The sequence below is a fragment of the Ascaphus truei genome, chromosome 8 (genome assembly GCF_040206685.1).
Source record: "Ascaphus truei isolate aAscTru1 chromosome 8, aAscTru1.hap1, whole genome shotgun sequence".
Lineage (NCBI taxonomy): Eukaryota > Metazoa > Chordata > Amphibia > Anura > Ascaphidae > Ascaphus > Ascaphus truei.
Genome location: NC_134490.1, coordinates 73,293,052 through 73,304,945, shown reverse-complemented (window position 1 = coordinate 73,304,945; position 11,894 = coordinate 73,293,052). Strand labels below are relative to the sequence as shown.

Genomic DNA, 11,894 nt, shown 5'->3' with positions numbered 1-11,894 from the left:
ATGCCCACTTTCAAATTCCCCTTCCTACATATTAATATGGCCGCACACACGCACACACACACACACACACATACATACACACACACCTCCCTCCCCGGCGCTCACTTCCCTCCCTCCCGGCACTCCCTCCCTCCCGGCGGGGGGACAGGCAGTGGCCAGGCAGCCTCCGGAAGGACCCCCTTCCTCCTGCAGCTGCTCCCACCAGATGTCGCTCTCTCTTTCCTCAGGCTATGGCGGCGTTGGCAATACTGAGGCGGTCTGTTCCCGCCCGGCTCCTGTCAGGTGCGTGTTTTCCCGCCCAAAGACCCGCCACTGTCCGCACGCTCACTCCCTCTGCTGGGCACTCGCGTAATGTCACACAAGATGGCGGCGTTGCCAATACTGAGGCGGTCTGTTCCCGCCCAGCTCCTGTCAGGTGCGTGTTTTCCCGCCCAAAGACCCGTCACTGTCCGCGCGCTCACCCCCTGGCCCCCTCCCCCCTCCCGCCCTTGGCGCGTGACGGTTGCTCCCTCTATCAGAGAGGCTACAGGATTTACCCGCGCTGCGGGGTCAGTCACAATCCAGACAAAGCCAGTCGGTGTGTCAATGTCAGACAGAGTGGGCGGACATGCTTTGTGTGGGGTGAGGGCCACCCTCTGTCTATAATAAACATTCATGGCTACCAGCCCCTTATAAAAAAGGCCTCACCTCACTCCCCAGCGCTCACTCACCTCACCTCCCACTGTCCCCCCCCCTCCTGTCCACTGTCCCCCCCCCCTCCTGTCCACTGTCCTCCCCCCTCCCTCCTGTCCCCCCCCCTCCCTCCTGTCCCCCCCCCTCCCTCCTGTCCCCCCTCCCTCCTGTCCACTGTCCCCCCCCCCCTCCTGTCCACTGTCCCTCCCTCCCTCTGGGGGGTGGGAGAGGGGGAGCACACAAATAGGGGGGACAGGAGGGAGCAGGAAATGTAACTCACGGGCAACGCCGGGTCTCTCAGCTAGTTAAAAAATATATATTTTTTTATTGTCACTCAAGCATTAATATCTCGCACATCAATGATCGTCAATCACATGCTGTAATGATAAAGGCAGATGTATAAGGATACGCGTGATAACTTCCATGTGAGTGACTTTTGCCTTTTTAGCAGTATAGATCAGGGCTGCTCAACCCATCCTCAAGCGCCCCCCCTCCCCCCCCCCCAAAAAATATTAATAATCAGCTTTTCAGGACACCGTGCTCATGCTTGAGAGCGGTGACGTCACCAGCTCTCCAAGCCGGGTGTCCTGGCTATTTCGCAAGTGCGCAAACAGGGGGGGGAGGGGGCGTTGCGGGCAAGTTGAGCGCGCTTGCGAGTTACATTTTTTTGTTTACTCAAGCGCCAAGCTTGGTTGAGCGTGCTTACCCGCACGCGCACACCGCGTGAGCGGTGAATTAGGCTGAGTCCCCAGTGCGTTCTGTGACACGCGCGCCCGGCGGGGGGGGGCGGCGCGTGCACAGCGCTAACCGCGATCTCCAGGAGAGAGGGAAGCTTGCGACGGGAGGGGGCGTGGTCGGGGATTTGTGGGGGCGTGGCCATTACGTCACGCGGCTGGTTCGCCCTCATTGGGTGAACCGCCGGTGGGGGCGTGGCCACGCCTCCGTCGCAAGGTTTGAACTCAATTTGATTGAGTTGTACAAAACCCTGCAGCGCGGCGCGGCTGCACCTTCAGCGTGACGGTGTCTACTGGGCCCCGCCCCATTGAGGGGCGGTGCTTACACGCACAGCGCACGCCGCGCGCACAGGCAGTTACTGGGACCGCAGCCTAACACATATAGATTTATGTAAGTAAAAGTGGCAAGCACCGCGCGCTCAGCACCAGCAGGGACGCAGCCTTATACCCAAATGACTCTGTGATTAAACGTCTGAAAGAAAAAAGCCATTAATAATGTCACATGTGTCAGAGCTGTCACTGTCACCGGACTCACCCTTAATATAGTTACTAATAAGAATAATACCGACACTGGCACCGACGAGACTGCCCTTTACTTCCCTTCTGCACCCCGGGGCTTAATCGCTGATTCCCACACTAAAGATGGCGTCGGGAGGAGGGAAAGAGACTGGGGCTGGTCAGGTGGGTCGTGACATCATAGGGGAGGAGACAGTGGAACGTTGGCCTGCGCCGGTGGGCGTGTCCTCGGCGGGTATTTAAGGGCCTCTCAGAGCAGCGCTGCCTTTGTCAGTGTGCGCGCTGCCTGTGCTGAGGAGTCACTTATACACTGTCCCTGCCCGTCACCCGCCCGCAGCCATCCGCAGCCATGTCTCCAAGCAGGAAATTCTTCGTGGGGGGGAACTGGAAGATGAATGGAGACAAGAAGAGTCTGGGGGAACTGATCGATACCATGAACAGCGCCAAGGTCCATTCAGACACAGGTAGGGAGGTGATCAATAAACTGATCCGGGACGTGTAGAGATGGGTAGGGAGGTGATCAATAAACTGATCGGGGCCGGGTAGTGAGGTGATCAATAAACTGATCAGGTCGTGCAGAGACGGGTTGGGAGGTGATCAATATATTGATGAGATCACTGCGGAGATGTCTGTGATGGGGAAGAGGTGTATATGTGGAGATTATTTTAACCCCACCAGTGTACTCGGCGCTTGACAGAATTGGCAAAACGATCCCAGGAGATAATATACCAGGTGTCCAGTGCATTAAACAGGAAGTTAATGATACTTGGATGTTTCCTGCCCTACAGAGATTAGTCTAAATCTCATAACTGTTTCAATGGGGGGGAGGGAGGGCTGTATGAAAATATATATTTCTTTCTGCAGAAGAGGGATTAACACACTGCATGCCACTGGCAGGTGATGGGTAAATGGAGTGACACTAGTTCTGGCAGGGGAGGGGTTAATAGAGGATCACATTATCTTGTGACATTAAACCGTTACTGTAAATCTTAATTGGCGCAAGTGTCGGGTCGGTTCTTCCTGTAACACTATCACTGCTGGGAGGTTACGTTTCCTGTCTGCTATTAAATGCGGTTATTGTGTGTATGATGTAGTCTGATGGTTCCACACACCATCTCTATATGTACAGGCTATCCAACGGAATCCGTTCTGGGAGTAGCGTTGGATAGTGAAACCGCTGTAAAGTGAGTCCCATGTTAATCGGTGGCGGTGAGCGTTGGAAAACGCATTCAGGCGTCGGATAATGCATTCCAGTGTTGAAAAATGGCCAATAGGGTTGCATTGTAAAGCGTTGGATATGCCATTCATTGTAAAGTGAAACGTTGGATAGCGAGGACTCCCTGTATATAAAAATAACCTGTTTTTTGGTACTTTGCTGACTTTTTTTATCTCTTAAACACGCCATGATTTGTCTTTCTGCTGTGGGGTGAAGTCCTGCAATCAAAACCACAGGGCCCAGAATGCATTGCAATTGCAGAACCAGAGCTCAATACTACAAGGATAAGGGTGGCATTCTCTGCTGCGTCTCTGCCTCTTGGAGGGCGTGTCTCTGGCTGTCTCTCTGTGCTTGGGCGCACGTACAGACTGCAGTGCCATTGCCTTAAAGAGACAGATGGTTGTGCACAATATAGCAATTGCTGGATGTCACGTTAAATACTGACGAAGGGGCTGAACTAGTCACCACAATCCCTGGTGCACGTAAAAAAAAAGCCCCTGGGCCTTTCCAGTGGAGCCTGTACTTGCACAACGGAGGGAGCCCACCCAGGCAAAGATTATACAAGGTGGGGGCCTAACATTTGTTAGGACCGCGTGGGTGGACCCCTCGCAGGGATAGGTACCACATGTAGGTCCCGGGGAGGATGTGCAGAGGGGACTTAATGCCAGAACACTGTTGCAGTTGCTAAATGACGTGCTGGAATGGCCTGAAGCCGGGGGGGCTCTCAAATGGTGGCATACCCTGCAGTGCCTTGTCCCGGTCATCCAAGGGGTGGGTGGGATCACATACAATTTGGGGTCTGACTGGGTCACACGGGGGGGGGGGGGGGGGAGGGGGAAGGATGGAGCGAAGTGACTTTGAGGTGACCTTTAACCCTGACTATTTCACAGCTGACAGCCACCCCCTGCAGATATCCTAAAAATAGCATGACCTTTTCCGTCAGCTCTGTGTACTTGGTGTGTGAAGGTCAAAACCTCTGACCTTTTAAATGGGCCCAGAATAGATGGAACATTACTCTGAAAATAGCAGTGCTCCAGATATGGAGCAAGGAGGGCGTTCTGCAGAGCATCTCCTGTTTTGTATCTTGTGTATTACACTGAGACGTGTGGTGTGTGCGTATATAACCCTTTCCTTCTCTTCTCCCCCCCCCCCCCCTGCTCCCCCTTCCAGATGTGGTCTGCGCTGCCCCCGCTATATACCTGGACTTTGCACGACAGAAGCTGGATGCCAAGTTTGCAGTCGCTGCTCAGAATTGTTACAAAGTTGCAAAGGGAGCTTTTACTGGAGAGATCAGGTGCATTTCTAACACTCCCCCGTGCGTACACTTACCCCCTCGTCTGTGTATACTTACCCCCTCGTCTGTGTATACTAATCACCTCCCATATTTTTCTTTTCTCAGCCCGGCCATGATTAAAGATTGTGGAGTCACCTGGGTTGTTCTCGGACACTCTGAAAGACGTCACGTCTTCGGGGAGTCGGATGAGGTGAGGCGCAGCGGGGCAGCCATACTGTGTATGACACTACACACCAGCCTATCTGCAAAGGCAGTTTCATACATCCACTGGACCATCCCATCTAATACTCCTATTCAACCCTATATACCTCATATAATCGCCACCTTCTGTACTAATGCCCAGGAACCCTGTTGTGTATATATACATGGTACTTACCATGGTGACTACAAGAGTCCTATTGTATACATGGAATATACAACTGTCCTATTGGTCATTTGTTTTTACTAAACTGTTGTGTGGTGGGTGTGATGTATCCGTGTACAGGGTGTGCGCTGTATACAGACTGGGTGTGCGCTATATTCAGACTGGGTGTACAGGGTGTGCGCTGTATACAGACTGGGTGTACAGCGGGTGTGCTGTATACAGACTGGGTGTACAGGGTGGGTGCTGCGTACAGGGTGGGCGCTGTATACAGACTGGGTGTACAGGGTGGGCGCTGTATACAGACTGGGTTCTTTGAACATACTAGGCTCTTGAAAAATGACGTTAACGTGACATCTAGATGAGTACTGAAAACCCAAGTGAACGAAATGGCTAATCCAATCTGTGTAATGCTCGTCTCAAACTATTGGGCGCTATAAATTCACTATTGGGCACAAATTAAAATTTCATGATCAAGGTGTTAGACTGATGTCCCACCGTGCGTGTGACAATGGCGGTGCGCAGAGCCCTATAGGGTTACACTGGATTCATTTTACTCCGATCGTGCCCTTACAAGAAGTAAAAAATCTTGTTCCTCCTTGACTGGTACTGGACAGTGTATACATACGGCAATCTCTGTACCTGGAAGATCATTGGGAGTTCATTGACCTGAGCGCCAAGCGTTGGGTGCTCTCCCTCACAAGATGGACCTTTCACCAACTGTCTGGGACATGACGCCTGTGACATGCGCCTCTCTGATTTCCAGCGCTGTTTCGAGACTCTTTATTGGTTCATAGTAAAGTGATGACATTCATTTTAGTTCAATAGTATAATAAAATAGAAGATGCGCTGGAGTGGCTGGGCCCTGGGGAACGTGGCAGGGAGACTGTAGGGTTTAGTAGAAGCGGACAGAGCAGAGTCGCTATATAATAATGAGCATGTTCCTTTACCACTAGTGAGGGCGAGATCTCTTCTGATTAGAACTGACCTGTGACGCTCTGCTCTGGCTCTGCGCTCCTCGTTTCTGAGATTGTGTTCTGCTCGACGACTTCCCAATGAAGAGGCTTCCTGACTGTCGTTTCTAAAACTCCTGTCTCACTTGCAGGGTTTAGTAGAAGCGGACAGAGCAGAGTCGCTATATAATGATGAGCATGTTCCTTTACTACTTGTAATGGCGAGATCTTGTCTGACTGCTGGCTCTGTGCTCCTTTGTTTCTGAGATTGTGTTCTGCTCGACCATCCCAAACTGTTACAAGGAATTTGCAAGTGAATTCACATGCTGACCATGTTTAAAGGGCCCTGCAGCATTATTGGTGCTTCATGACTGTTGCTTCTAAAACTCCTGTCTCACTTGGAGGGTTTAAAAGCCTATTTTACCACTTCCCTTTCCCCTACACAATCCCCCCCCTTTAAACATGGTCGGCATGTAAATTCACTTGCAAATTCCTTGTAACAATTTGGGACTCTGATAAGAAATCTGACTTCAGATCCTTTAACGAGAGCAGGGGTTTTAATGAGAATCTATTAGCCACCCTGTACTGCCGAGTGACTCACTCCACCTTTCCCCCTCAGTTGACTGGTCAGAAGGTGGCGCACGCGCTGTCCGAGGGGCTGGGGGTCATCGCTTGTATTGGGGAGAAGCTGGACCAGCGCGAGGCTGGGATCACAGAGAAAGTTGTATTTGAGCAGACAAAGGCCATTGCAGGTGGGTATGGTCTCTCCCCTGACTCCGTGCCCTCCCAGTTCCCTAAAAGCCCCCTCGGCAGAATGCGGTGTCTCACCGCGCCAAACACCGCTGTCGGGACACTTCGCTGTGATGTCAGGTCTGTCGTACACCTGCCAAGCCAGGTTTGTCACGCGCCCAACAGCTGCATGCTTAAATGTCCTGCGCGGCACTGCTACACTGCCCAGACAAGCCACTCATGGCCTGTTGGAGCAGCCCATCAAGGCAGTGTAGTGGTCCCGTGTGGGACATTTAAACATGCAGTTGTTGGGCGTGGCAGACCTGCTGCTCGGACGCCAGAGTGGACATCGCAGCGGAGTGTCCCACGTCAATGTCCCTGCAGCGGAGTGTCCCACGTCAATGTCCCTGCAGCGGAGTGTCCCACGTCAATGTCCCTGCAGCGGAGAATTGGTGGTGATTTTGGTCGCAGTGAAACACCATAGTCCGCTCTCCCAGACTCTGGGCCGTGCTTGACAGTGCAGCCATATCTCGTAACACTTATCCCCCTACAGATAACGTGAAGGATTGGAGCAAGGTGGTCTTGGCGTATGAGCCTGTTTGGGCCATTGGAACTGGCAAAACTGCCACACCCCTGCAGGTTGGTACTGGGAGCCGGGTAGCGGGTCGGTACTGGGAGCCGGGTAGCGGGTCGGGCTCACGGGTAGCACCTCCTCCTCTGCATCTCTTGTACATTGCCTCCCTTTTGTTATTCCCCCTTGCATGCTCCTGTGCTGTCTCATCCTGTGCAGTGGTACTAATCTCCAGTCCTCAAGGCCCCCAGCAGGACCGGCTTTAAGGATATCCCAGCACAGGTGGCTCAGTTGAAGATTGAGGCACCTGTGCTGAAGCTGGGATAATTCAGCCTGACGAGGGTCGGAGTTGAGCACCACCGCTGTAGGGCCTCATGCAGTATCTTGACTCTGTCACGCTGTCTCCCCCTCTCGCTCAGGCTCAGGAGGTGCACGTGAAACTCCGTGACTGGCTCAAATCTCACGTGTCTGAGGAAGTTGCCAAATCAACTCGCATCATCTACGGAGGTAAAGTCTGACCCTGCCCTTCCCCCATCCTGTAGCTTACTGACGCGGCAGGCAGAGTTCACCCCCTGAGCGTGTCCGCGCCCTGTATCTATAAACTGGCAGTACAGGCATACCAGCACCATACACCCACTGGGTGATCTTCACTGAGCCGCTGGCTGTGTAGTCTCTCAGCAAGATTTCTGCTCTCCCTACAAAGTAAACCTTTTTAAATAACGTAGAAGCGGGAATATGTACTCCTGCAAGTGTTTAAAAGGGGTAAACACCCCCCCCCCCCCCCCCCCCGTGCCCTCTGTCCAGATACGACTCATGATTTTACATCTCTAATTGAAGTCGGCTCCCTGAATCAGACCGGTCCGATACTCTGGCTGGGTCACACAACACCTTTTATTAGAGCATATTGTATTACTCTGCATTCTTTGCTGTCCCCTCTGGCAATAAAAAGATGAAGCAACAAACATCTGCTTTTCCCAGAGTACACGTGTTCTGCAGGTATTCCTTTGCTGGATGCTGCTGTGCGTATATAGCTGTTCTGTACTATGAGGGTTGTGTGACGTTGCTGCTGTATGCTCACAATGAGGATCTGTTTTGCGGCCTAATTTAAGTGCGTATTAGGAGTAAGACGATGTAACACTCGCCTGGTCCATCACTGTCCAGTGACCCTTCCCCGTCGCCTTGTAGGTTCAGTCACAGGCGGCACCTGTAAAGAGCTGGCGTCACAGGCAGACATCGACGGTTTCCTGGTGGGAGGTGCTTCGCTGAAGGCAGAGTTCATCGACATCATCAACGCCAAGCATTAACTGCACCCCCTCGCAAACTCCCTTCCTTTCACTAACGGTTTAGGACAAGATGGCTGAGATGCTCCCCTCAGGTTCCCAGTGTTGTAACCCCAATACTGTAAAGTAGCCAGAGCCCGGTACCTCCTGTGCACTCTGGGCAGAATCCACTGGAGAAACAACAAATAAATGAACCTGAAACAATGTTGCTTGTCTCAATGTAAGTGATGTCCACACCTCATACTTTAGGCTGCTCAGGTATAGTGAGGGTACCTCTATCTGATGAGAATGGTTGCCTCCATATTTCTCATTGCCAGATAAGGAAATGCTCATTCAACTGACTGGAAGCCACATTCCCGCCTTCCCTGCCTTGCTGTAACTAGTTCTTATGTACAGGGTGGGATTTCTTTTCTTAGGCCCTCACACTTGTGTAACCTGAACACGCCGTGGAGTCTCCTTACCATGGAGCAGTGGCCGCTCGGATGTTGCTGGAAGGGGGCAGGTTAGAGGCTCTGTCTGTTTCTGGCTGCTGCATGGGCTGGTATTTTATGGGGATCTCCAAACCTAAAGTGATCTCCCTGTTTGAGCCTCTGCCCTAAACACACCAGGAGACACATTTGTTCTTGACACATGGCTCCCAAGCTAGGATGACATGTTATAGACAGTAATACAAAGCACTGCTAGAACATGGACCACGGTCTGTATTTTGATGTCACTGGTGGGAGGAAGACTCCAGGTCTGTCATGGGTCATAGATACCTTCTGTCAGTGATGGGAGGGACAGACTCCATACCTAGTACATTTAGCTGAAGACAGACTATGAATACACTGAATCCCTTAACAGAAGCAATACATCCATTGCCAAATATTCCCACACGACAACAGATGGTCAGGAGAAATCCAGGTCAGAACTGAGATACGGATCTATGCTCTTACAACAGATTATGATACATGGGGCCTATTTTAGAGTTTTTTTGTAAAGGCAAAAATCTCTGTGGAGTTAATTTTATTGCTGAGGTTTATGGAAGTGATCTGACTTTTAGCATTGGGTGCTACAGTGGTTGGCAGCTGCTCTGAAAATATAATGAGGTCTTGGATTGTCTATGCATTTTAAAATCTCTTGCAATCATGTCTGTAATACGTCCACACTTAATTGAATCTGCACCTGCCTTTAAATGTGACTTTTAGGGCACTAACCCAAGTCTGCAACATCTGAGCCTGGCAGAAGGAAGCTGTGCAGCCAGTAGCCTGGTCACTGGATGGATAGCTTTTCTAAGGTGTATTTTAAGCTCTCTTATCAGCCTCAAAATGCCAACGTCCATGTCGTATTAGGCAGTACATCTGAAGTACTGTCAGGCATTACAAACTCATTGGCTCTAACCCTATAAATGATTTCTTGGTCTAGTCCTATATTTCGAGCATTGCCAGGTAGCAGCTACACACTGAGTGGCAATTACTTTCTGTGGAGCTGTGGCAGTGTGTTGTAAATGCCGAGTTCTTATAGTATAGGCTTTACCAGGGTCTGATCCTGATAGACACATAATTAAGGGGTCTTAAATTAACCACAGCTACTAATCCAACGCTTATTGGATGCTAAAACAAGATAAGTGCTGTTTAATGTGTATACCCCCATGTTAATGTAACTTTAAATAAATTAGGAACAGGATCACCTCTGCCGGCTGAGGTCTGACACCCCACCACACGTAACCGGTCTCGTGCGTCTGCATCTGGCCAACTCCTAATTTTGATTCTTGTTTTTGCGTTTTGCAAACTGGTAATTTGCACCTGCGCTATGATGTCACTGTTGGCTAACACTACTTTGGCCACTAGATGTTATCCCACAGACTGACCATGTTCATGGCGTATTCTTGACGGTTTCTCCATTTTAAAGGGCGTTCCAGGTCCTTTTTAATTTCTAAGTGAAATGGGAGGTCTGGCACATCCAGAGAGCAGCTAAAAAGCGTCTCGTATGCGTCGATGTTCGTGATTGTCGATGTTCGTTAATGCCACACAAAGGCCTGTTCAGGAGACGTGACCACGCATGCAGGAGAAATCCAGAACACTCTGGGGGGAAATGCAGCCAGCCGGGGGCTGGATTATAAGGTAATGTGCTGACCACGTCCCTTGGGGCAGAGGGGAGAACTCCCTGGGAACATTCTTGATGGTCGTACTGGTACCACCTGTATAGAACCTTTTTATATGCGTTTTTTTTGGAGGGGGTTTGGATCATATGGAGCTGCTTGTGGTAGTCACTGCTTCGAAAATAGGCTCCCAATCTTCCACGTCTGGTTGAAGTCCTCCCATTGTGACATGAAAGGGGCTTTTTCTGGGAATCTGTAAAGATATAAGATTATACCTTTTTTTTTTTTTAAACGGGAGCGTAGATGCAGGTTCACTGGAATGGGGGTGGGCAGATATGTTGAAGAAAGTCCTTAATCAGAAGATATTGAAATATCTCAATCTTAGATCTTGAGTCCATTAATGATGCAAAAGACAGGTTTAGCATGTTTCAGTGTCTCCTACCCAACGGATACCTCTTGACTGCTCCTCCCCAAAGCCAAAGTGACAGACCTGGGGCGAAGTCTGGGTTTGAGTATATAGCGGTGATGGAGGAATGCCTATCTTACACGTTAAACCTCCACTTATTCAGTTCCCATAGATTCCAAGCGTAACAAATCGGGGGCAGGCGAGACCGAACCCCATTTCGGACCGGTCTTGGCTGCCATAGTAGTGTGCCAATATCTAATGGGGCCAGCAAACTGCCTCAAATTCCACCTATCTTTTGGAAGTGGTGTCGGAGTGCCCAAACAGGATTTGACTAAATTGAGCTGCCCTATAATACCAGATTAGGCATGGTAGAGCTAGGCCACCGGCTGCGTGGGGTTGGCATAGGATTGTTTTAATCACGCAGGGAGGTTTTTTTTGGTTCCCAGATGAAGATAATATTTGGGATTGCAGATCCTGTAAGAGGCACCGGTATGGGCAGCTTGTGGATAGGGTGGCCAGATGTCCATTATTGAACTGGACTGTCCTGTATTTGGACACTGTTAAGTAAACAAATTAGAGGTAATACTGGACATGTATGTGTCCGGTATTACCTCTCTGGACATAATGACCTGACTGGCTTGGGGGTCCATGAGATTTCCCTGAGCAGCGGGATAGCGGGGCTATTGCTAGGGTGCTGGGCAGCTTCCTCCATCCTGATTGGCTGCTTTACCCAGCAGCAGTCAATCAGGAGGAGGTGTCTGGAGCCTAGGGCAAAGGAGAGGAGGAAACAGCATGGGGTGAAGAGGTGTGTGTGTGTTGAGCTCGTTACGCCTTTCACCATTGTGTCCAGTATTTTTGGAGAAGCCACTGGGCAACCCTACGTGCGTAAAAGAGGTAGAGGATTCTCAGGAAAATTTTAATCTTTTTATTGCATTCTGCCAATCCACGAGATATTGAATTTAGACCATCTCACGAGGGCTACCTTAAGGGTCTTCAATAGGCCCGGGAAATTGGTCAGGTGTAAGGTGTCGGTCTTTTGTTAAGAATGTAAAGTTAGAACTATTCGTAGCGCTACCCTACTT

The 11,894-nt window shown here is 50.6% G+C and overlaps 1 protein-coding gene across 1 annotated transcript; it reads left to right on the top strand.

Annotated features, from left to right (window-relative positions):
• Nucleotides 1-2,182: 2,182 nt before the first annotated feature.
• Nucleotides 2,183-8,530, top strand: TPI1 (triosephosphate isomerase 1). Its single transcript, XM_075612627.1, has 7 exons — nucleotides 2,183-2,386; nucleotides 4,309-4,432; nucleotides 4,538-4,622; nucleotides 6,366-6,498; nucleotides 7,029-7,114; nucleotides 7,466-7,553; nucleotides 8,232-8,530. Exons 1-7 carry the CDS (start codon nucleotides 2,272-2,274, stop codon nucleotides 8,348-8,350), a joined length of 750 nt encoding a protein of 249 aa, XP_075468742.1. The 5' UTR covers nucleotides 2,183-2,271; the 3' UTR covers nucleotides 8,351-8,530.
• Nucleotides 8,531-11,894: the final 3,364 nt, after the last annotated feature.